General features: G+C 49.1%; 2 protein-coding genes and 1 long non-coding RNA gene across 5 annotated transcripts; 1 reads left to right on the top strand and 2 right to left on the bottom strand.

Moving 5' to 3' along the window:
• Positions 1-4,310: 4,310 nt before the first annotated feature.
• LOC150067966 (uncharacterized) lies at positions 4,311-15,458 on the bottom strand. 2 transcript variants are annotated; one of them, XM_090336881.1, is made up of 4 exons: positions 15,320-15,458; positions 10,384-10,634; positions 8,876-8,965; positions 4,311-7,613 (listed from the first exon to the last, which is right to left on the bottom strand). In XM_090336881.1, exons 2-4 carry the CDS (start codon positions 10,619-10,621, stop codon positions 6,079-6,081), a joined length of 1,863 nt encoding a protein of 620 aa, XP_090193007.1. In that variant the 5' UTR covers positions 10,622-10,634; positions 15,320-15,458; the 3' UTR covers positions 4,311-6,078. The 2 variants fall into 2 exon arrangements, with proteins under 2 accessions (XP_090193007.1, XP_090192997.1); XM_090336871.1 differs by having other exon boundaries at positions 10,384-10,628.
• Positions 15,459-15,768: 310 nt separating this feature from the next.
• On the top strand, positions 15,769-22,458 carry LOC150067965 (uncharacterized). The gene is made up of 4 exons (XR_016536441.1): positions 15,769-15,971; positions 20,083-20,225; positions 20,701-20,894; positions 22,294-22,458. It is a non-coding gene; the product is annotated as an uncharacterized LOC150067965 (long non-coding RNA).
• On the bottom strand, positions 18,441-23,915 carry LOC150067964 (uncharacterized). 2 transcript variants are annotated; one of them, XM_090337479.1, is made up of 3 exons: positions 22,647-23,915; positions 19,944-19,946; positions 18,441-18,771 (listed from the first exon to the last, which is right to left on the bottom strand). In XM_090337479.1, exons 1-3 carry the CDS (start codon positions 23,614-23,616, stop codon positions 18,527-18,529), a joined length of 1,218 nt encoding a protein of 405 aa, XP_090193605.1. In that variant the 5' UTR covers positions 23,617-23,915; the 3' UTR covers positions 18,441-18,526. The 2 variants fall into 2 exon arrangements, with proteins under 2 accessions (XP_090193605.1, XP_090193595.1); XM_090337469.1 differs by lacking the exons at positions 18,441-18,771; positions 19,944-19,946 and adding an exon at positions 20,860-21,907.
• Between the last annotated feature and the right edge of the window lie 294 nt (positions 23,916-24,209).

Raw genomic sequence — 24,209 nt, 5'->3', positions numbered from 1 at the left:
GAATTCAAGCCCAAGGACCAACAAAAACAATTTTTTTAAGAGATACAGGTGAGAAGAAACCTTTCCAGGTGAAGAATGTGGAAAAGCCCTCAGCTGTCCACAAACTCACACTGGAGAACAACTTACTGAGTGCAGCAGCTTAGCCCAGCTTTCATGGCACAGGGTAGAAGAAAGCCTGTTTGAGTGTCATTTCTCCTCCCACCATCACACTTGATTCCTAATTCAAGAAGGGCCCTGCCATCCCCTGCCGACATCCTCTCAAATGCAAAGAGCATGGGGAAATCTCATGGAAATCCAACCATGTTTGTTGTTCTAGAAATCTTACGTCATCAAGGAAATGTTATAAAACTCATAAACATTGGTCTTATCAGCTGCTCATTCTTTTTCCCTTCCCTCCCTCCCTTCTTTTTTTTTGTGCCAGTCCTGGGCTTGAGCTCAGGGCCTGAGCAATGTCCTTGGACTTTCAAGGCTAGAGCTCTACCACTTGAGCCTCAGCACCACTTCCAGCTTTTTTCTATGTATGTGGTACCAAGGAATTGAACCCAGGTCTTCATGCATGCTAGGCAAGCACTTTAACCATTAGGCCAAACTCCCGGCCTGCCCTTGAGTTTTTTTTTTCTGCTTAAGGCTAATGCTCTACCTCTTGAACCATGGCTCCACTTCTGGGATTTTTGTGGTTCATTGGAGATAAGAATATTTGGGGTCAGGAGTTTGGCCTAGCGGTAGAGTGCTTGCCTAGCATGCAAAAAGACCCAGGTTCAATTCCTCCCTACCATATACATAGAAAAAGCTGGAAGTGGTGCTATGGTTCAAGTGGTAGAGCGCTAGCCTTGAGAAAGCCCAAGGACAGTGCCCCAGGCATTGGCCAAAACCAAACCAAACCAAACCAAAACCAAACAAAAACAACAACTCACATACTTTCCTCCTGGGCTCACACCATGATCCTCAAATCTCAGTCTCGTCAGTAGCTAGTATTATAAGCATGAGCCACCGTTTCCTGTCTTGTGAGTTTTTTGCTCAAGGCTACCACTTGAACCACACAGCTCCACTTTTGGCTTGTTTTGGTGCATATTTGGACATAGGGGGTCTCCTGACATTCCTGCTCAGGCTGGCTTTGAACTGTAATCTTTAGGTCTCAGCTTCCTGAGTAGCTGTCGTTTCAGGTGTGAGCCACCTGGCCCAGCTCACACCTAGCTGCTCAGGAGGCTGAGATCTGAGAATCTGAGGATCTGGGAGGATCTGGGATCTGAGGATCAAGGTTCAAAGCCTTGTGACCTGGGCACAAAAGGACTTGAGACTCTTATCTCCAATTAACCTCTAGAAAACGGGAAGTGGGGCTTGGCACAAGGGTAGGGCAGTAGCCTCGAGCTGAAGAGCTCAGTGACAAGGCCCAAGCCTGGAGTTCAAGCCTCATGACTTCAAAAAAAAAAAAGACTTCTGACAGCAGAGTCCCACTCACTGGGTGGAAGCTGAATCCATTTACCTGTCAAGCCCTGTCAATCAGAAGAGGGTGGGCCCATGAGAACTGTCCAATCAGGAAGTCACCCCGAAGGGGCGTGGTCACAAGAGCCGTCCAATCAGGTGCACGAAGGAGCTGTGGCTTGAGTCTGTGTGACCTGCACATCTCCAAGCTCTCCCTTGTGGCTGCCCTTGGTGACCAGAGTGACTGTGTCGTAATCTGCCTTCTGTGACGTGCATGGGAGCTGGAGTCCAGGCGCTGGGACACCCCGACGCCTGGCCATGGTGAGTGAGGGGGGTCAGGCGACCCTCGGAGCACAGGAAGGGCTGTTGGAATCAGCCTGATCCCACCCAAGGCCTTGCACCTGCTGGGCGCTGGGTTCCATTCATCCTGCAAGGTGGGGCCAAGCCGGCAGCCAGGACCTGATGTCCCGTCCCGTGGCGACAGAGAGAGGGTCGTGGGGACCCCAGTGGTAATGTGTACTCGCAGAACTAGCTATCCATGAGGTCCTTTTGTTCTCTGTGGAGGGGCTGAGTTCAAATCCTCACTGTCCAGCTCTTCCTAGGCTAGTTAAGATGTCCCTCGTCCCAATTTCACCTTTGACAGTCTGCCCTTAATTCCATTTATCAAACCCATGAATTACTTTGATTTGCAGTGCTGAGGATGGAGCTTTGGGGCTAACTCAGGCTAGCGAGTGCTACAGCTTTCCCTCCGCATGCGGAATTTTCACCTTAACTCTCCAGGGCATTAGAGAAAATATATACACAGGGCGCCAGGAGTTTGGCCTAGTGGTAGAGTGCTTGCCTAGCATGCAGGAAGACCTGGGTTTGATTCCTTGGTACCACATACATAGAAATGCTAGAAGTGATGGCTCAAGTGGCAGAGCGCTACCCTTGAGGAAAAAGCCCTGAATTCAAGCCCCAGGAATAGCAAAAAAAAAAATAAAATAAAATAAAATATATATATATATGACACACACACACTTTTCTATTTGTGTTTAATTTTTCCAGTGTTAGGGGCCACACCTAGGCCTTATTTGTGATTTCTCTGCATGAGTAGAAATAGAATAACTGTCTCTTCTCCCCCTTCCAAAAAAAATATTGACACCTTAGCAGAATGTCTTTGTGTTGTTCATGGAGAGAAGTGTAGACAGGATACAACACAACATGTATAGTTCTAGAAGCTCCTAGGAGGGCAGAGACCAGCCACAGAAGCAAAAGGAGTGGGTGTATCCTTGTGAGCACCAAAGAGAAAATAACAAACTAACCTGTGATTTTGTGTGGGTGTGCCAATCCTTGGTCTTGAACTCTGGGCCTGGGTAGTGTTCCTCAGAATTTTTGCCCATGGCTGGCACTTGCCACAGCTCCACTTCTGGCTTTTGGGTGATTAACTGAAGATAATAAGACTCTCCAGGACTTTCCTGCCTGGGTTGGCTTCAAACAGTGATCCTCAGATCTCAGCCTTCTGAGTAGCTAGGAGGATGGGCCTGAGGTCTGTTCAGCTCTATGATATTTGTATCAAGCAAACTGAGGTAAAAGTTCATTCTGGCATTTCTTTTTGGTGTTTTTTGTTCAGGTACTAAAAACACAAGAGAATGAAAATGCATACTATCAAGAAATATTCATAGGTGTTTATTGGAGTACAAATACTTGAATTTCCAGGCCGGGAGTTTGGCCTAGTGGTAGAGTGCTTACCTAGCTATGCATAAAGATGAGTTCAATTCCTCAGTACCACATACATAGAAAAGCCAGAAGTGGTGCTGTGGCTCCAGTGGTAGAGTGCTAACTTTGAAAGCCCAAGGACAGTGCTCAGGCCCTGAGTTCAAACCCCAGGACTGGCAAACAAAAAATTGAATTTACAATTACATAAATTGATATTTTCCTCCTTTACAGGCTTCTGAGGGATCAAACTTTAATCTCAGGTAATTAGGAGGCAGAGTAAGAAATTGGGGTTTCCTGACCATCTGAGAAAAGATGAAACTCTTACCTCAATAAATAAGTTCAAAATTGATCAGTGGGGTCATGTGGAAACCCAGCTTAAGTGGGAGGCATAAACAGGAGAATCAAAGTCCAAGGCAACTCAAGGCAAAAGTATGATAGCTTTTCAGAAGAAAATAACCTAAAACAGAATGGCTGGTGGTATGGCTCAGTCACATAGTGCTTGACACCAAGCATGAGGCTAAAGATTAAAACCCCAGTATTACTAATTACTAATTTTAAAACACTCAGTTAAAAGCTGGGTGCTGGTGGCTCATCTCTGTAATCCTAGCTACACTGGAGACTGAGATCTGAGAATCACAGTTCAAAGCCAGCCTGGGCATTTTCTCCAATTAACCATTCAAAAACCAGAACTAGAACTGGGTCTCCAAGTAGCAGAGTGCTAGCCTTAAGCAAAAAGAGCTTAGGGACAATGCTCAGGCCTAGAGTTAAAGCCCCAGAAGCATCCAAAACAGAAAAAAAGAAAAAAAAAAGCTCCTTGCTTTGTAATGCAATTTATTTTCTGTTTTTATTGTCCATGGATGGATTGGACAGTAAAATATGACAATATATATTTCTATTCTTTTTTTTTTTTTTGCCAGTCCTGGGCTTGAGCTCAGGGCCTGAACACTGTCCTTGGACTTTCTCAAGGCTAGAGCTCTACCACTTGAGCCTCAACACCACTTCCAGCTTTTTTCTATGTATGTGGTACCGAGGAATCGAACCCAGGTCTTCATGCATGCTAGGCAAGCACTCTATCACTAGGCCAAACTCCCAGCCCTATATATTTCTATTCTGTGAGGGTTCATCTTTCAGAAATTATAGTGACTTAGCTGAGGGTTTGCACCCAGATCATGCATAGTGCCGTAAGGTGGGACGATATCCTCTTTCTGATCACGTATTTTGGTGGTAAGTCAGTGACTTCAGGCCTGCGTGCCTGCAAACACAGGAAAAAGTGCATGGGAGGCGTTATGTATGCTGACCCGGCAGTGCTGGCCCTCTCATTTACTCCATTTATCCCCAGCATGGTGGACCATGAGTCCACCCAGCAGACCATGGCGTGGAAGCGGAGCATCCCGCAGAAGACTGGAGGTGGCACAGATTTCAAGGTTCTTGATGTCTGAGTACACTTTTCTCCAGCTTCGCCATCGTCCCTTTCCAGAATGTCCTCCTCCCGTGTGATTCCTGGTAAAGGTGCTTTGCACAAGCTCATCGTGTTGATGGGATTTCCACCACGAGTTTATACCCTAAGACATAAAGAGATTCATGATGGAAAAACATCCCATTTTTATTGTTTTTTTTGTGGCAGTCTTGGGGCTTGAACTCAGGGACTGGGTACCGTCCTTGAGCTTTTTCACTGTAGGCTGGGGGCGCTGCCACTTTGAGCCACACCTTCACTTCTGGCTTTTTATTGGTTAATTGGTTAGTCTCTCATAGACTTTCCTGCCCAGGCTGGCTTGGAACTGTGATCCTCAGATCCCAAGTCTTCTGAGTAGGATTACAGGTGTGATCCACTGGTATCTGGCTCCCCACACCATTTTTATTGTGTTTTGGGGCCTCACAGGCACTTAGCAACTGCTCTACTTACCTACATTCCCCTCCTTTTTTTTTTTTTTTTTGCCAGTCCTGGGCTTGAGCTCAGGGGCTGAGCACTGTCCTTGGACTTTCTCAAGGCTAGAGCTCTACCACTTGAGCCTCAGCACCACTTCCGGCTTTTTTCTATGAATGTGATACTGAGGAATCGAACCCAGGTCTTCGTACATGCTCGGCAAGCATTCTGCTACTAGACCAAACTCCTGGCCCCTGATTTGGGCCTTTTTGTGCAAACATTTTCCACATTCCAAATAGCACAAGGCTTTTATTTTTATTTTTTGTCAGTTGTGGGGCTTGGACTCTGGGCCTGGGCGCTGTCCCTGAGCTCCTCAGCTCAAGGCTACCACCTTACCCCTTGGGCCACACAGCTCCACTTCCAGTTTTCTAGTGCTTAACTGGAGATAAGAGTCTCAAGGTTCTTAGTGCCTGAACCAAGGTTCTCAGATCTCAGCCTCTTGGCTAGCTAGGATTATAGGTGTGAGCCACCGTGCTTGGCTAGCACAGGGATTTTTTTTAGTACAAGTTCATGTACAGTGAATTGTGGAAGGATATCTTTGTAAATTCTACATCGCAATACTATGTCACCTCTGTGGGGTTTGTAATGCCCAGTGGAGCTTCACGATGCCACTTTATGGTCCCTGTTCTGGGGTTTGAACTCAGAGCTGGGCACTATCCTTAAGCTTTTTAGATCAAAGCTAGCACTGTCCTCTTTAACCCTACAGCTCGACTTCTGGCTTTTTGGTAGTTAATTGGAGATAAGAATCACATAGACTTTCCTGCGTTGGCTGGCTTTGAACTGTGATCCTCAGATCTGTCTCCTGAGTAGCTGGGATGACACAAGCCTGACCCACTGGTGCCCGGCCATATTGTGACTTTATCCCTATGGCTTCACAACTGTTTGAGTCTGTTTTTCTTTAAGGGATGACTTCTAATAGAGAGTTTGCCTTTTATTTATTTAATTTTTGGGGGGTGAGCTAGTGTATTTCCTGATCTGATTAAGTTCCCTGGTGTACAGTGTGCGATGTTGACTTATAAGCATTTTTCCCTTGCTCATCGGGCCTGCCGCCGGTGAGTCCTCTGGTGTACAGTCAGGTGGGACAGCTGGTTGAACATCTTCCCGCACTGCTGGCAGGCATAGGGCTTGTGGCCTGTGTGTGTCCGCTGGTGCACGGTGAGGTGCGACTGGCGGTAGAAGGATTTCCCACAGTTGGGGCACGCGTAGGGCTTCTCGCCTGTGTGGATTCTCTGGTGCACAGTGAGGGATGAGAAATGCTTGAAGGACTTCCCGCACGTCTTGCACACGTAGGGCTTCTCCCCGGTGTGGATCCTCTGGTGCGAGGTGAGGTTGGACTTGCAGAAGAAGGCTTTCCCACACATCTCGCATGCGTACGGCTTGTGTCCGGTATGGAAGCGCTGGTGCACGCTGAGGTTGGATTTGGAGATGAAGGTTTTGTTGCACTGGTCACAGCTGTATGGCTTCTCCCCGGTGTGTGTCCTCAGGTGGACTGTGACGGATGCCAGGCGGTTGAAAGTCTTCCGACACTCTTTGCACTCGTACGGCTTCTCGCCGGTGTGGGTTCTCTGGTGGATGGTGAGCGAGGAGATGTGTCGGAAGGTCTTCCTGCAGTCCCCGCACACGTAGGGCTTGGCCCCCGTGTGTGTTCTCTGGTGCACCGTCAGATGTCCCCTCTGCTTGAATGTTTTCCTGCACTGCCCGCACTCGAAGGGCTTCTCGCCCGTGTGCGCCCGGCGGTGGACAGCGAGGTTGGACTCGAAGAAGAATGTCTTCCCACATTCTGGACATTCGTATTTCTTCTCCACCTTGTGGCTTTTCTGATGTCTGCTGAGCTGCGATTTCTGGAAGAAGCGTTCCCCGCATGTGCTGCAGGCATAGCTACCTTTTCCTGCCGTGTCCGTCTGTCTAGGACCAGCCCGCCCCGGCTTCCGACCCAAGAACTTCCTTTGCTCCTTGCATCTGCGAGGTGTTGGGCCTGCAGGTGACCCACGGTCGGCAAGGAGGGATTTCTCACCACCACTGTGTCCGTGCTTCTCTTTTTTAGGGGTTTGCTCTCGCTTTCTGCATTTAAACCTCTGGTGGACAATGATCCCACGGACATCGCAGTCTAAGGTCCTCTCTTCCATTCCGGGCGTCCCTTGGGCAGCAAGTGCCACTTTCCCTAGGGATTTCCCACACCCCCTTAACGTCCTTGAGGTCTCTCCCTTCCGAAACTTCTTGTGGGTCAGTAACAGTGCCTTTGTGTTGAAGGAATGCCCTGATCCCAAGTATTTCAAGGGCCTGTGGCCACCATGAGACTTGATGCGCAGGCTCAGTGGCTCGGTGGCGTCTGGACCACGGTGGCCCTCGCCCAAGGGCATCTTGTCAGACTCACCATCGGGCCACAGGTGGCGCTCCTTGGGCCTCGTCCTTGAATCATTTCCCGTCTTTGGGTTCCGTCTTGTCATATGCTTTGTGTGCACACGAAATGTTTTCCCAGGTGTAGCGGTGCCATCAGGTGAGGCGTGGCTCTTGACTGCAACTTGCCACAAGGGGTCGTCAGGATCTTCCGGGCTGGTTTTCCGCAGGCCTAGTGTGATGTGAGCAAACAAGAACACCTGTAAGCACGCCTGAGGATGCTTCCAAGGAATTCAAACATTTAAGGTACGATTATAGTGTACGATTCCAAGCATACTGCCTAATCAGGTGTGTAGGTTTCGGTCCTAATGAGTTAAAGGAAAGGAATGGCATTATGAGATTGGTTTTGTTTTGTTTTGTTTTGCCAGTCCTGGGCTTGAGCTCAGGGCCTGAGCACTGTCCTTGGGATTTCTCAAGGCTAGAGCTCTACCACTTGAGCCTCAGCACCACTTCCAGCTTTTTTCTATGTATGTGGTGCCGAGGAATCAGCCGGGCCTTTATGCATGCTAGGCAAGCACTCTACCACTAGGCCAAACTCCTGGCCCTGGCATTATGAAGTTTATAACAGTAAGGACTACTACTTTTTGTTTTTTAGTTTTGGGGGAAAAAAAGTGGAGGTGTTTAAAAGTGGCCTATTATACTAGAGGTTTAGCACACAGTTTGACCCTGTCATTGATTTTTCTTTGCTTAGAGCAGCTTTTTGGGTAGTTAATTGGAGATAGTAGTCTCACAGACTTTCCTGCTTGAGCTGGCTTTGAACTGTGATCCTCAGAGCTCAGCCTCCTGAGTAGTTAGGATTACAGGCCTGAGCCACTGGTGCCTGGCTACGGATTATATTCTTTAAACTGTAGTAATAATGTTACATAAATTCAATGTCCCCATGGTACTCAGAACCCTTCAATATGAAACCCTCAATTCTTCAGAATAAAACTGGTTGTTGCATGTGGCTTTCATACACACCACCACACCAGCACACTTGGCACCCAGCATCCAGGCAAGGAAAGTCTTACCTTCGTGAATTCTGAGTTACAAGCTTTGAGTCTAGAATTTTTTTTCTCACTTATCAATTCCATAGGTGGCTGCCTCAACAAATGTTATTAAGTACTATAAGCTACACAATATTCCAAGTACGTAACTCTTAATATCATAGCCATTCTGGTCTTTATTTTATGTCAGTGTATTACATACTAAAAAGGGAAAATATCTGACTACAGTAAATTTTTATTGCTCTCATCAATACTCAAGTCCCAGCCTGAAATCCTATTCAGGAGGCTGAGATCTGAGGTTTGCAGTTCAAAGCCAGTCTGGGCACAGCCTGTGAAATTCACATCTTCCAGTTCATTATCAAAAAATCAGGAATGGAGCTGTGGTTCAAGTGTAGAGCCTTGAGGGAGAAAACTCAGACAGTGCCAACCCCCGCTCACACTGACTGACCTGGAAGGCGGTGGGGCACACTGTCCACTCTCCGTGGCCCAAGTCCTTGCTCCAGCTTGAAGATCAGCTCAGGTTTGGCCAGGCAGTGCCCTGTTGGGGGAAAATGATGAAATGTTATGACAGAGTGCTGAGGCAGATCTCTTGAAGAAAGAACTAGAATTAGATCCACTCAAAAACCTTTTATTAGAGTGTATACATTCCATTCTTCCTGTGTGAAACCTTCCACTTAAATAGCATTCAATGGTGTGAGGAAAACTTGGCCCAGGTAAAGATTTGGGGGAAAATAATAAGACCAAAGAATGAAAAGGTTCATAAAAGGTCAAAAGGTCTACAAAGGAACCAATTGGGAACTCAATGAATGAAACAAGAATAAACCAGAGGGAAGACTCAGCAACACTGACCACCAGTGCAAGAATGAACTACTGAGCTTGAAGATAGGTTATTAAGTACACAGACCACACACAAAATATTTCCAAAGTATTGGAAACAAAACTGCCAGCCAAGAATACTAAACATTATGCCCGGCTCACACCTGTCAACCTATCTCCTCAGTAGGCTGAGACCTGGGGATCAGAGTTCAAAGCCAGCCTAGGCAGGAAAGTCCATGAGACTTTTTTTTTTTTGCCAGTCCTGGGGCTTGAACTCAGGGCCTGAGCACTGTCCTTGGGCTTTCTCAAGGCTAGAACTCCACCGCTTCAACCAGCACCACTTCCAGCTTTTTCTGTGTATGTGGTTCCGGGGAATTGAACCCAGGGCTTCCTGCATGCTAGGCAAGCACACTACCACTAGGCTATGCTCCCAGCCCTCCATGAGACTCTTATCTCCAATGAACCACTATACACTCAGAAGTGGAGCTGTGGCTCAAATGGTAGCATGCTGGTCTTGAACAAAAAAGTTCACGAACCCAGGGCCCTGAGTTCAAGCCGGAGGAATAGAAAAGAAGACAAGGAGCCTGGTGTGGTGGCTCAAGCCTGTAGTCATAGCTACTCAGGAGGCTGAGATCTGTGGATCTCCATTCCAAGCTAGCTGAGGCACTAAAGACCAAGAGACTCTTATCTTCAATTAATCACGAGAAAATGGGAAGTGGCACTGTGGCTCAAGGACTAGGGTGGTAGCCTTGAGCTGAAGAGCTCAGGCACAATGCCCAGGCCCAGGGGTAGAGCAGTACCCTTGAGCTGAAGAGCTCAGGGACAGCACCCAGGCCCAGAGTTCAAGCCTCATGACCCACAAACAAAAAGAAAAGAAAAAAAGAAAACAAGGGGGACCAGGAGTTTGGCCTAGTGGTAGAGTGCTTGCATAGAATGCACCAAGACCTGGGTTTGATTCCTACGTGCTTCATACCGAAAGGTGGAAATGGTACTGTGGCTCAAGCGGTCGAGTGCTAGTCTTGAAAAAGACCAAGGACAGAGCTCAGGCCCTGAGTTCAAGCCCCAGGACTCACAAAAAAAAAACAAAATAAAAAAACAAGGAAGTTTCTGGTGAGAGCTGCTGGCTGGGACGTCGCTCACCCACGAACACCAGGCTGCTGTAGTTGTCCAACATGACGTCCCTGTAGAGCGTCCTCTGCCCATCATCCAGGTCCTGCCACTCCTCCCGGGTGAAGTCCACGGCCACATCCTCAAATGACACCAAGTTCTGTAACGACACATTGCTCCTCAAGTCTGAAGCTCTGGGAAAAGGAGCCGAGGAGTTCCTTCTTCTGTGGGGGCACACTTCTTCCATCTGTCTTCCATAAGACAGCTCCATTAGCGTCCTGGTTCTCAGGAGAAAGAACAATCATTGTAAATGTAGTATCTTTGTCTTCATTCAGTGATTCCAAGAAAATCCTTAGGGATTTTCTCATATTGGTTTCACATAGTTCCCTCCCTCCCACCCCCAGTTGGGTCCTGGGTTTGAACTAAGGGTCTGGATGTTGGCCTTGAGCTTTTATGCTCTACCACTTGAGCCACAGCTCTACTTCCGGATTTCTGCTGTTCCATTGGAGTTGAGAGTCTCCCATACGTTCCTGCCTGGGCTCGCTTCAAATCACGATCTCAGCCTCTTGAATAAGAGCTAAGTTTACATACAAGTGCAAGCCACCGGCGCCTAGCTTATAGCATTGTTCTTAATTCACAGCAAGAATAGGATGAATAAAATTCTCCTGATTAAGCGCTTGATATGAGGGCTTGAAAATATAAGCATAAATAATAAGATCTTATGCTGGAAACAGGAAATTCTTCAGATTTTCAATATACATGAAATAGTAGAAAATACAAGTTACGCTGAATCCTCCACAGTTCCTACGTGCTGTATGAATGTGTCCTCAAGGATACAAGGCAACAAAAGATAGCAAAAAGAACAGAAGCAGGTTAATGGAAGGACATTCAACCCCATATCTGAATGGGCTATTTAGTTAATTGAATGGTCCAGTGGTTAACCTGATTAATCTGATTCATCTCAACAATTTAAATTTCATGTGCTTGCTTAGTACGGATTAATATCTCTTCATATACATCCTTCTAGTCACATAAAAAATGAAAACAACTGCCAGGTACTGGGTGCTAGTGGTTCATGACTCTAATCCTACTCAGGAGGCTGAGATCTAAGGATTATTCTTTGAAGCCAGCCCAGGAAGAAAAACCTATGAGACTCACCTCCGATTAACTAGTAAAAGCTGGAAATGGAGCTAGGGCTCAAGTGGGTAGAGTGTTAGCCTATAGCAATAAAGATAAGGGACGCTGCCCAGGCCCAGCGTTCAAGACCCAGGACCATCACACACGCGCACACGCGCACACACACACACACACACACACACACACACACACACACACACACACACACACACGTATGCACTACATAGTCCGGTGCTAGTGGCTCATGCCCATAATTCTAGCTACTCAGGAGGCTGAGATCTGATGAACATGGTACAAAGCCAGTCCAGGCAAAAGAATCTGAGACTCTTAACTCCAATGAACCTCTAGAAAACAGGAAGTGGGACTTGGCTTAAGGGTAGGGCAGTAGCCTTGAGCTGAAGAATTTAGGGTCAGCACCCAGGCCAGAGTTCAAGTCCTACAACCACCACCAACAAAAACTCACTACAAAGATAATTTTCTGGGCTGGGAGACTGAAGCCCTGGGTTCAGTTCCTCTGTATTGCCTACATAGAAAAACTTGGAAATGATGCCGTGACTCCAGCCTTGAGAAAGCCCAAGCCAGAAGTGGTGCTGTGACTTAGTGGTAGAGTGTTAGCCTTGAGCAAAAGCAGCTCAGGGACAGCGTTCAGGCCCTGAAGTCAAGCCCCAGGTCTGACTAAATTAAAAAAAAAAAATATGGGGCTGGGAGTTTGGCCTAGTGGTTAAAGTGCTTGCCTAGCATGCACGAAGACCCAGGTTCGATTCCTCAGTACCACATACATAGAAAAAAGCCAGAAGTAGTGCTGAGGCTCAAGTGGTAGAGTGCTACCCTTGAGAAAGTCCAAGGACAGTGCTCAGGCCCTGAGCTCAAGCCCAGGATTGGCAAAAATAAATAAATAAATAAATAAATAAATATACATATCTGGATTTGTATGTATCTATATAGATATGAGCAATAAAATTAACAACTTATTGACACAAATATCATGAAACTATAATACTATAACAAATGACCCACAATATTAATAAAAGCCATATATGAATATATATAGATATAAGGTTTGTATTAAGAGCTATACAAAGCCATATTTAAACCCAACCATATCAAAACCAATGTCAAATCTAAAGACATTAAGCAATCCAATCAAAAGGCAGATGTTTCTGGGGACAGTGGTCCAGTGCATGCCCTGAATAGACAAGGCCCTAGTTTTAATTCCCCAGAACTACAGCAGAATAAGATTCGGATTTTCCATCCATGTAACATAAACTGAGTAAATAGCTCATGACTCAGGTCTTTCTCAACCATAAATGGGATTTCTATACATCATGTAGGTGAGGAAACACAGGAAAAGTCTGGTGTTCAATGAAAGCTACAGGTCAACACAGGCCTAAGGGGTAGAGGAAAAATAAATTAAAAAGTACCATATGCGGGGCCGGGAGTTTGGCCTAGTGGTAGAGTACTTGCCTAGCATGCACAAAGACCCAGGTTTGATTCCTCGGTACCACATACATAGCAAAAAGCCAGAAGTGGTGCTGAGGCTCAAGTGGTAGAGTGCTAGCCTTGAGAGAGTCCAAGGACAGTGCTCAAGCCCAGGACTGGGAAAAAAAAAAAAGTACCATATGCACATCTGAAACCCCTTGGGGACATTTCTATACATGGAGGGGGGGTTATGGTTTTAAAGAGGAGGTCTTAGGGGCCGGGAGTTTGGCCTAGTGGTTAAAGTGCTTGCCTAGCATGCACGAAGGCCCAGGTTCGATTCCTTGGTACCACATACATAGAAAAAAGCCAGAGTGGTGCTGAAGCTCAAGTGGTAGAGCTCTAGCCTTGAGAAAGTCCAAGGACAGTGCTCAGGCCCTGAGCCCAAGCCCAAGCCTGGCAAAAAAAAAAAAAGAGGAGGTCTTATTCAGAGAGGGGAAGAGTCATAGAAGGATGGATATAGTCTAATCTGTTAGCATTTTAGCAATAGCACAATGAAACACTTCGAAAATTGTTTTTTGGGGTCATAGGTCTTGAATTCTGGGCCTGGATGCTGTCCCTGAGTTCTTCAGCTCAAGGCTACCACCCTACTCCTGGACCTACGTGTTGTCTCTGAACTCTTCAGCTAAGGCTACTGTCCTACCCTTGAGCTACAGCCCCGCTTCCTGTTTTCTAGTGGTTAACTGGAGATAAGAGCCTCAGGTTCTTTAGTGCTGGAGCTGTTTTTGAACCTTGATCCTCAGATCTCAGCTTCCTGAGTAGCTAGGATTATAGGCATGAGCCACCTTTTGAAAAATTTTTAGGGCAGGTGCCAGGAGTTTGGCCTAGTGGTAGAGTACTTGCCTCGTATGCATGAAGATTTGGGTCCAATTCCTTGGTACCACATACACAGGAAAAAGCTGGAAGTGGTGCTGTGGCTCAAGTGGTAGAGCTCTAGCCTTAAGAAAACCAAGGACAGTGCCCAAGATGTGATTACAAACCCCAAGACTGGCAAAAAAGAAAAAAAAGAAAAATGTTTAGGGCAAAGTGGGATAGGAGTGAGGGAGAGTGCCAGTCCTGGAGCTTGAATTCAGGGCCTGGGTGCTATCCTTGAGCTTTTGTGCCCAAGCCTAGAGCTCTATCATGTAAATTACAACTCTTGGGCCGGGCGTTTGGCCTAGTGGTAGTGTGCTTGCTTAGCATGCACGAAGACCCAGGTTCGATTCCTTGGTACCACATGCATAGAAAAAAGCTGGAAGTGGTGCTGAGGCTCAAGTGGTAGAGCTCTAGCCTTGAGAAAGTTCAAGGACAGGGCTCAGGCCCTGAGCTCAAGCCTAGGACTGGCAAAAAAAAAAAAAAAAGTAAATTATAACTCTTTTTGGTGGTTAGTTGGAGATTAAAAAGTCTCACAGACTTTCCTGCTCGTTTTGAACCTTGATCCTCAGATCTCAGCCTTCTGAATAGCTTAGGTTCCAGGCATGAGGCACAGGCGCCTGGCTCAGGGATATATTGTTTACATGTGTGGAACGGTCATGACAAAAATTCCTATTATGCAACTAATACCTGTTAAATAAGGGGCTTGGAAAAGTGAGGTACACTTGGGCACGAACCCTGCCTTGTGGAACATGCCCACGACAGAATCTCAAACAGCAGCACCCTGGGAAGATTGGGGACTCAGCAGGCCACTCAGACCAAAGTTCCCTGTGGGTGGATCTTAGTCAGCGCTGGCCTAGAGGACAGGGCCGACCACAGAGCCGTGTACTTCCACTGTCAAGTACTTCCCCTGGGCCAGAGTAACGAAATACCCCCCTTCCTCCCTAGCAGAGCTTGGCAGTCTGACAAGGAGCTCAGCCCATACCAACTCTCATCCCTCCCTCCCTCCCTCTCCCTTACTGAACTGACAACTTAGAGATTTTCCAGTTAGAAGTCTGCGGGTCTCAGCCTCAATCTATTCTATCGGGGTGGGCAGGGGACTAGAAGGTAATCTGAGCTCTGGTCTAAGCTCTGGGTAAGCTCTGGGGTGTCTGCATGGGTCAGCCTCAGGGGTTTGGGGCCGGTGCACCGTCCCCGGGAGGAATCCCCCACCGAGCCGGGACCCACCTCCCTGCCCCAGCCCCGCCCCTCACACCTGCACACCTCCACATCACCTGGGGACACGGGGGGGGGGGGGGCGCAGAGCCGGCCGGAGATGGCTCCAGACATCTCAGTGGGTAACTCAGAGAACACAGAACACGCGCCAGGTGGCCCAGCAACTTAGATCGGGGGACCCACTTGCGACCTCCCCAGGGCAGGAGACCCACACACAGTCCAGCGACCCGCACGCGAGGCCCGGGCTAGAGCCGAGCGGGGGAGGCGCCCTTCCCGCCGGGACACCCACCATGCTCGTCTTTCTGGGGTGTCCAGCGTCCTCCCCACAGACCTGCTTGGCACCGGCGGATAACAGGGCGACGGGAGCCGTGACACAGCCAAGTGTCCCACCCGGTTTAAGACTGGAGGGGACTCCACCCCCCCACCCCGACCCCAAGATGGCGAGCACACAGTGGGCGTGGCCAAGGGCCGGAAGACGCTGAAAGCCCGCCCCCACCCATCTTCGCGTGAACCTGATTGGTCAGTTCACAGTGCTTGTCTCTCCCCCCCGCCACTGGGCAAACAGCCTCGGGTCCTTCCCGCCCCTCAGGCTTTGAGTGACAGCACTGAATGACAAGTTGTAAGCAGCGGTTCTTTCCCAGGGGTGGGAGTTGAAGGCCCATAATTGACCAGTTGCATTAACGGATTGATGAATGATAGCGGTAGCCGCGCGCATTTTGTGAGATTAATTGAATCCCTTCCTGACGAATCCTGTTCACTGACGCCAAATGGCCAGTGCTACTGGATTTACGCAACTCGGCGCCTTTTCTTTCTCTTTTTGGTTGTAGCTAAATGATTATCAGGGTCTTCCAGGGCAAGCGGACTGCTGGCGGCCAAATCCCAGCATCTTCCTCAGCATCTCCAGAGCCAGGGCAAAACCCCAGCTTGATGACGCAACAAAGGTGCCCCTGAAGGCTTTCCATGTCTGTCATCTGTTGAGTCTGAAAGACCCCCGCCTCCGCGGGTCGTCCTTCTAGGGAGACCCTCCCAAAGGATCAGCGAGACCACACAGTCGGATGCAAGTAGCAAGAGGTTTATTCAGGAACACGGGCACCCGGCGACAAAGTCCCTCAGAGAACTTGCGCGCCCAGGCTGGGGAGAGGGGAGTATTTATGGGTAGCTGAAGCGTGGTTACAGAAGCAGAAGCATAGTTACAGGGTAGGGATTGGTCCATTCAAATAAGGCTATGAGTTCACTCAGGGGGTTACCCTGGAACTTTCCCTTGACTCAAAGAAGGCTGACGTCCTGCACCTGGTGTTTTTCTAAATTCCTTTCTTATCTGAGTGCACAGCTCTAACAGTCCCGACCACAAACACCCTGCCCAAAGAAGGCTGACGTCCTGCCATGTCTTTCCTAATCAAGCATGGTTTGAAACATTTCAGCTGGCGGTATTTTTAGTTCTGTTTTATACAAAATGGAGGGGCCCATACCAGGGGTGAATAGGAATGGCTTAGCCAGGATCTCTCATTCCCCCATTTTCTTTTTGACCCTTGGATGGAATCCTTCATTCAATTAGGGCTGTTTCACTTGTTTTGAGCTGGTGATACTGTTGGGTTAACACCAGCGCCTGCACCACCGATAGCCGGTCTTTGACAAATTGAACCAGTCTATTGAGGATACAGGGCCCAATGGTTAGGATTAACAATAACACAATAAGTGGTCCCATCATTGTGGACAGGAGAGTTGCAAACCAAGGGGATCTATTGAACCAACTTTCAAACCATCCCTGCTGAGACGCGAATTCTTTTTCTCTTTCTGATAGTCTCTCTCTAAGTTTACTCATAGTTTCTCGGACAATTCCTGTCTGGTCTGCATAAAAGCAGCATTCTTCTTTTAGTGCGGCACATAGTCCTCCTTCCTTAAGAAACAACAGATCCAGTCCCCTTCTGTTTTGTAATACTACTTCAGAGAGGGATGTTAGGGACTTTTCCAAAGCTGTACTGGACTTTTCAATCGCCTTCAGATCTGCATTCATGGCAACTTGTAAACTCTTTAGTTGGTCATTATGAAGTAGAGCAGTGGTATCATTGCCAATTCCAGCAGTTATTCCCCCAACTCCTAACAGAAGGGCTATGGTCAAGGTGATGGGCTCCCTCGAATATCTCCTTTTGCTTTCATACAAGTCTAAGACAGTCTTTGAATCATGATACGTGATTCTGGGCCATAACTGAACTAATACACAGAAATCCGAGGTTCTGTTAAAAACTTGAGATTGTACACACGGAGTTAGGCCCGTGTTGCAAGCCCAATACGTTCCATGGGGGGCTATTAGGTAATAGGAGTTCCCTCCTAATTCAAGGGTTCGATTACACAAAACCTGGTGGGATCTTGGTACCTTGCCTAGACACATTCCCTTGCCCGATACCTCGGGAAGAGTTAGCTTGAAGCTAGGAGAGGACTGACAGATAGGGGGGGCTTCGGTCTGATTTGAAAAGTCGGCAGATATTGCAGTACCTTCATAATATGACAGAGCCAGCAGTCCCTAGCCCGATTAGGGTCAGTACGGTTGAGGGCCGTGTAGGCTCCTTTGACAAGGTCCATGAGTCGGTTCCCAGTTCTGGGTTGGGCTGGTGTCTCTGTCTCCGTCGGAGGGGCAAGGGTAGAGGAAAGATTAGAACTCCCACTTTCCCTCTGCCCGTGGCCAATTTCCGGAACTGTGGGAGGCCTTTGTTCCGCCAACACTAAATTGGGACCAATTGGTAAGATGGGATTAAATACGTGAAGCCGAATTTTAAAAATTACCCCGTGATCATAGCCTTTCATGTACCACCCAAGGCCCCAGGTATATCCTCGCTCCCACTCCGTTGCCTTCTTGCCTGCTGGTGTAAAGGTTATATTTAAGGGCAGGCAATAACCGGTTGTACAATTCCAGGGGTCCAGAGAGTACACACAATTTGCGGGGTCTCTCCATCCCTGCCTAACTTGTATTTTGTCCCAGGAGGATGATACACTTCCAGTGGTCTCTCATCCCCAAGCGGCACAAAAGTAAGGTTCATACCCCACACATTGTGCCGCCTGGGGCTTGCTCCTCTCGTCCTTGGGGCAGACATAAAAGTCAGTAATGGCCAGATAACAGCGCAGTAATTTGGTGCTACACCCAAATCCCCTCCACTCAGCAGTCCCATTACTGTCCATATTTTGTTCTAGTTTATCTGGATCCCGGTTCTGAATATCCCAGGTTTGGAGACCGGCTGCCAATTGGCAAAAATCGGGAGTGAGATTGGGCCACCAAGTTCCAGGAGTGTGGGTCCCCGTAAGGGACCAGACGACCTCTCCTGTTTGGGATACCACTTGCCAGGTTAATTGCTGAGTAGTATGGGGACTCCCTTCCGTTGGGAGTGAGGGGATTGTACAAAGAAGGATTAACAGCGAGAAAGTCTTATCTTTAGGGGGTTTGGAGTGCGATGCAATTTCCATCCTGGTTCCTGATGGGTTGAGGCCTCCTGACGAGCTGCTTTCACGTGGGGGCGTGGATCCAGGAGGCAATCCCGTCCACCTTGAGAGCTGTTGGAGTGGTTAGCAGGACGGAGTACGGTCCCTTCCAACGAGGCTCCAAGTTCCTAGTCTGGTGCCTCCGTACCCACACGGAGTCTCCAATCTGGAAGGGATGTGGAACGGCGGGCTTGTCCTGTTGCTCCTGATAGGCGGCCGCCAGGGGTTTCCAAACCTCCCTCTGGACTATCTGGAGAGCCTGTAAGTGGGCTTGCCAAGAGGGGCTGTTAGTATAATCAGACACATGAGGATTAAAAAAATTAACAGCTGGAGGGGGTGCTCCATACAGGATTTCAAAGGGAGTTAGTCCATGAGGGCCGGGGGTATGTCGGGCTCTATAGAGGGCTAGGGGAAGTAGGATCACCCAGTCCTTTAGGCCGGTCGCTAATGCCAATTTAGTCAAAGTCTCCTTTATTGTTCTATTCATTCTTTCTACCTGGCCTGAACTTTGGGGTCTATAGGCGCAATGCAATTTCCAATTAATCCCCAACAATCTGGCCACCAACTGACTCACCTGGGAGACAAATGCGGGTCCGTTGTCGGTCCCCAATACTTGGGGTATGCCATACCTGGGGAAGATTTCTTCCAGGAGCTTCTTGGTAACCACTCGGGCTGTTTCATTTTTGGTGGGGAAAGCCTCTACCCATCCAGAGAAGGTGTCTATGAATACTAGAAGATATTTATAGCCATACTGTCCAGGTTTAATTTCAGTAAAATTAATTTCCCAGTGGACACCCGGGCGGTGTCCTCTTATTCTTGCTCCAGGTCCAATTTTGGTGCGTCCTGCATTGACGCGAGCGCAGGCCATGCATTGGTCGGTCACTTGCTGTAAGATAAGACCTCATCTCTCCCCAGGAGATAATTGAAATTTTCTTCTCAGCTAAGGAGGGTTTTCATCATCTTCTTACTTAAATGGGTCAATTTGTGGAGTTCAGATATTATTTTGAGGGTCCACCTTTTAGGCCACACTGTTTTGTTATTAAAAGTCCATAACCCCTGTTCAGAATCATAGACAGCCCCCATTTTCTTAAGGCCCTCAATGTCCTCTGGACTGTATGGAAGCGGGGGGTCCCTAGGTTTTTCCGTTTTTGCAGGCAGGACCTGTACTCGTGGGGCCCCCTGAAGCGCAGCTTCCCTTGCCGCTGTATCTGCCAGACGGTTGCCCCTTGCTTCCGGGGACTCCCCTTTCTGATGGCCCGGGCAGTGCATAATACTTAGTTTTTGAGGCAGGAACAAGGCAGTCAACAGGGCTAGGATCTCAGTCTTATTTTTAATTTCTTTCCCTTCTGAAGTCAGTAGACCTCGTCTTCTATAAATCTCTCCATGTACATGGGCTGTGGCGAAGGCATATCGACTGTCCGTGTAAACGTTAAGCTTCTTACCTTCTGCCATCTGGAGGGCCTTGGTCCAGGCGACAAGTTCTGCTCTCTGTGCCGAAGTCCCAGGCGGCAGTCCTTCAGCCCAAATTACCTCAGTCTCTGTGGTGACTGCGGCCCCTGCCTTCCGATCTCCATTCTCCAGAAAACTGCTGCCGTCGGTGAACCAGGTGAAGTCAGCATCATGGAGAGGGCGTCGGTGAACCAGGTGAAGTCAGCATCATGGAGAGGGCGGTCCGTCAGGTCCGGCCGAGTCCCGTGCACTTCCGCAAGGATCTGCAAGCAATCGTGAGAATCCCTCTCCCCTGGTTGAGGGAGCAGAGTGGCTGGATTTAGGGTTGTCACTGGCCCGGATCCGCTCCTTATCCAGAAGCACAGCCTGGTAATGAGTCATTCGGGCATTAGAGAGCCACCGATCTGGAGGTTGTTTTACCAAAGCTTCCACGGCATGGGGGGCAAGTATGGTTAGGGGCTGTCCCATGGTGAGCTTGCTGGAGTCTTTAGTGAGGGTGGCGATAGCAGCCACCATCCGGAGGCACGGCGGCCATCCGGAGGCCACTGCGTCCAATTTCTTAGAGAGATAGGCCACGGGGCGTCGCCATGGCCCAGTTTCTGGGTTAGGACTCCTTTTGCACATCCCTGCTTCTCATCCACAAACAATTCAAAAGGCTTTGTGAAGTCTGGCAGACCTAGGGCTGGGGCCTTGAGCAGGGTTTCCTTTATCTGTTCAAAGGCTGCCTGCTGTTCTTTTCCCCACGAATAGAGAGTCCCTGTTTTAGTGAGCGGATATAAAGGAGCCGCCATTTCAGCAAAGCCCGGTATCCATAGGCGGCAAAATCCAGCCATGCCCAAGAATTCTCTCAGCAACTTTGCCCCTTTCAGAACAGGAATGTCCATAATGGCCTGCTTCCGAGCCTCCGTCAACCACCTTTGTCCATCCCTCACTAGGTACCCAAGGTAAGTCACTTGCCTCGAACAAAGTTGGGCCTTTTTAGCCGAGGCTCGATATCCCAAGTTCCCCAGGGCCTGGAGCAGGGCCTCCGTCCCTAGTTTGCAATCCTGCTCAGTTGTTGCGGCCAGGAGGAGGTCATCAACATATTGGAGAAGTATTAAGTCAGGGTGCCTCCCTATGGAGGGCCTCATCAAACAAGGTAGGACTATTCTTGAATCCCTGGGGTAGCCTAGTCCAAGTTAATTGTCCTGATATTCCCAGCTCTGGGTCTTTCCATTCAAAGGCAAAAATAGGCTGACTGTTAGGGTGTAATGTCAGGCAAAAAAAAGCATCCTTCAGATCTAACACCGTATACCATATATGCGTGGGAGATAGCCCACTTAGTAGATTATAAGGGTTTGGCACGGTAGGATGAATATTTTCCACTCTTTTATTAACTTCTCTCAAATCTTGAACTGGTCGATAGTCATTCATCCCAGGCTTTTTAACAGGTAACAGGGGAGTATTCCACGGGGACTGGCAGGGCACCAATATTCCTTGGTCCAATAGTCTTTTAATATGTGGTCTGATCCCCTGCCTGGCCTCCTGTGACATCGGGTATTGTTTTATTGAGACAGGGGTAGAATTAGCCTTTAGCATGATGACAAGGGGCGCTTGCTGTTTAGCTAGCCCCATTCCTCCTGTTTCCGCCCAGGCTTGGGGGAATGCCTTTAACCAAGAGGTGGGTAAGGTCTCCTTAGTCTCCTCCCTTTCATATATTCGATACTCATCCTCTATGTTGAGGGTGAGCACATGTAAGGGCTGCCCCTTGGGGCCAGTAATCTTTGCCCCTTCTTCCTCAAAGTGAATTTGTGCTTTCACTTTCGTTAACAAATCTCTTCCCAACAGTGGATAAGGGCAGTCAGGAACATGTAGAAAGGAGTGAGTCACCTTACCCGCTGCCAGTTGTATTTTTCGGTCAGTTGTCCACCGGTACCTTTTTCCTCCGGTAGCTCCTTGCACCCATGCCGATTTTGCACTTAAGGGGCCAGAGGTATTGGTTAGCACAGAGTGTTGGGCTCCCGTGTCCACTAAGAAGGTGACCGGCTGCCCCCCTGCTGTTAAGGTTATCCTAGGCTCAGGGGGGGGCTCCTGGCCTGGACTCCCCTAGTCATCCAGTGTAAGGAGAGTGGTCTGAGGCTTGGGCTTCCGGGGTCCCTTAGGTCTTTTGGGACAATCACGGATCCAATGTCCTTTCTCTTTGCAGTAGGCGCACTGGTCCTTCCCGACTCCCCGAGGGCCCCGTTTGTCTCCCTCCTGTCTACCCTGTTTCTGTGCTGTCACTACGGTGGCCAGCAGTCTTCTCATCTCCCTGATTCGCCTGCGATCCCTAACACTTTCTCTCTCCTCCGCTTCTTTCCTAAGGCGCTCATCTCTTTCTTCCTGAGTCTCCCGTTTATTGTAGATACGCTCCGCTTCCCTGAGCAACTCCTGGAGAGACAGGTTCTGCAAATTATCATGTCTCTCCAGTTTCTTCCTGATATCTGGAGCAGATTGCCAAATAAAAAACATGGCAATAGTAATGGCTTGTCCTGGGTCCTCAGGGTCATACGGGGTGTACACACGGTATGCCTCCTTCAAGCGTTCCAAGAAGGCTGTGGGGGACTCCTCGCCTTTCTGGGTCACCTGCTTGACCTGGGCCAAATTAGTAGGGCGTCTTGAAGCCCCATGGAGACCCGCAATGAGCAACCGGCGATAAAGGAGTAGGTGGTTCCTACCTTCAGGAGTGGTGAAATCCCAGTTGGGGCGCTCTAAGGGAAAAGCGGCATCTATTTCATTAGGCAATTGGGTAGGGCGCCCGTTATCACCGGGAACATTCTTTCTGGCTTCCAGAAAGACACGCTGCTTCTCTTCTGAGGTCAGCAGGGCCTGTAACAGCTGTTGGCAGTCATCCCACATAGGTTGATGGGTCACTAGAATAGATTCTATTAGCGAAGTCAGTCTGGAAGGATCTTTGCTAAAAGGAGGGTTATTATTTTTCCAGTTATATAAGTCTGAGGCTGAGAATGGCCAGTGTTGTAACTGGTTGTTAGTGCCCAGCCTCAAAAGAAATGCCTGGGAGGACTCCGGCTCGGTGGGAGGAGGTTCACGGCGTCCCCTCAATCGTCCCGCCACCGGGGAGGGAGCGGGGTCCCTAGGTTGTGGTATTCCTTCCCCAGAGGGCCGAGGAGGAGGCTCTTGCCCCTGATAGGGAGGAGGCTCCTCTGCCATGAGGTCCACCAGGATTCCCTCCTCTGGGGGCAGGACCTTACTGGGCTGCTCCTGTTCCTCTGATACCAGAGTTGGGTATAGGGAGGACTGTCCTGGAGGATGGGAGATGGGGGACGGGAGAAGAGGAGGAGGCAGGGCAGGGGCGGAGGGGGTTACAATAGGCTTGGTGCTAAATAGGAAGGGCTTCACCCAGGGTGGGGGGTCAGAGACCAGGGCCTCCCATGTGACGATGTAAGGCACTTGGTCGGGGTGGCCATGCGGTCCTGGGTTCATCACTTTAGACTTGACCTGTAAAATAATGGTTAGGTAAAAAGTGCCATCTAGTGGCCAATTGACTCCGAAAGTCGGCCACTCCGAGGAACAAAGAGTCATCCACTTATTCTTCCGGACCTCCACCGACTGGTTGCTGGCTATTGTCCGGACCTCCTTCCAGTGCTGTAGGGTCAAACTCAAAGGGGTGGTTACGGTCTGTCCCATGTCAGTAGTCAGTCTAAGTCCTGTCACAATAAAAACAAATATTAGACAGACACAAAGGATAAGACACTTCGCGGCGCGGCTTCGGTGCAAAACCGAAAGCAAACGGAGGGGATCCGGTTGTTTCCCCTCCCAGCAGGACTAGAGAGTCCTCGGACCGAGGCAAAGCCCCGAAAACAGAAATCGGATGGGCCAGAAATCTGACCCCAGAGGCCTCTGGAACGTCTCCCAGGGCTGCGGTCGGGAGTCGGAGCTCGTCAGCTCCTCCGCGGGTCCGCCAGAACACGGATTGACACGGCCGAGTCACAGAATCGCGAGCGCGGGTAACACAGAGCAACACACATACAAAACAAAAGACGGATCGCTGGCCAGCTTACCTCCCGCAGGTGGGTCGGTGGTCCCTGGGTGGGGGTCTCCTATCCAGGACGAGCCCCCAATTGAAAGACCCCCGCCTCCGCGGGTCGTCCTTCTAGGGAGACCCTCCCCAAGGATCAGCGAGACCACACAGTCGGATGCAAGTAGCAAGAGGTTTATTCAGGAACACGGGCGACAAAGTCCCTCAGAGAACTTGCGCGCCGAGGCTGGGGAGAGGGGAG

The sequence above is a fragment of the Megascapheus bottae genome, chromosome 1, assembly GCF_031878675.1.
Source record: "Megascapheus bottae isolate mThoBot1 chromosome 1, mThoBot2.hap1, whole genome shotgun sequence".
NCBI lineage: Eukaryota > Metazoa > Chordata > Mammalia > Rodentia > Geomyidae > Megascapheus > Megascapheus bottae.
This window is presented reverse-complemented; position numbering and strand designations above follow the sequence as displayed.

Coding starts and splice junctions, on each gene's coding strand:
- LOC150067966 (XM_090336881.1), bottom strand. CDS start 10,621: ATGGAGCTGTCTTATGGAAGACAGATGGAAGAAGTGTGCCCCCACAGA. Junction 8,966..10,383: donor CAGCAGCCTGGTGTTCGTGG/GTGAGCGACGTC, acceptor TTCCCCCAACAG/GGCACTGCCTGGCCAAACCT. Junction 7,614..8,875: donor TGTGCCCCACCGCCTTCCAG/GTCAGTCAGTGT, acceptor ACATCACACTAG/GCCTGCGGAAAACCAGCCCG.
- LOC150067964 (XM_090337479.1), bottom strand. CDS start 23,616: ATGGGACAGACCGTAACCACCCCTTTGAGTTTGACCCTACAGCACTGG.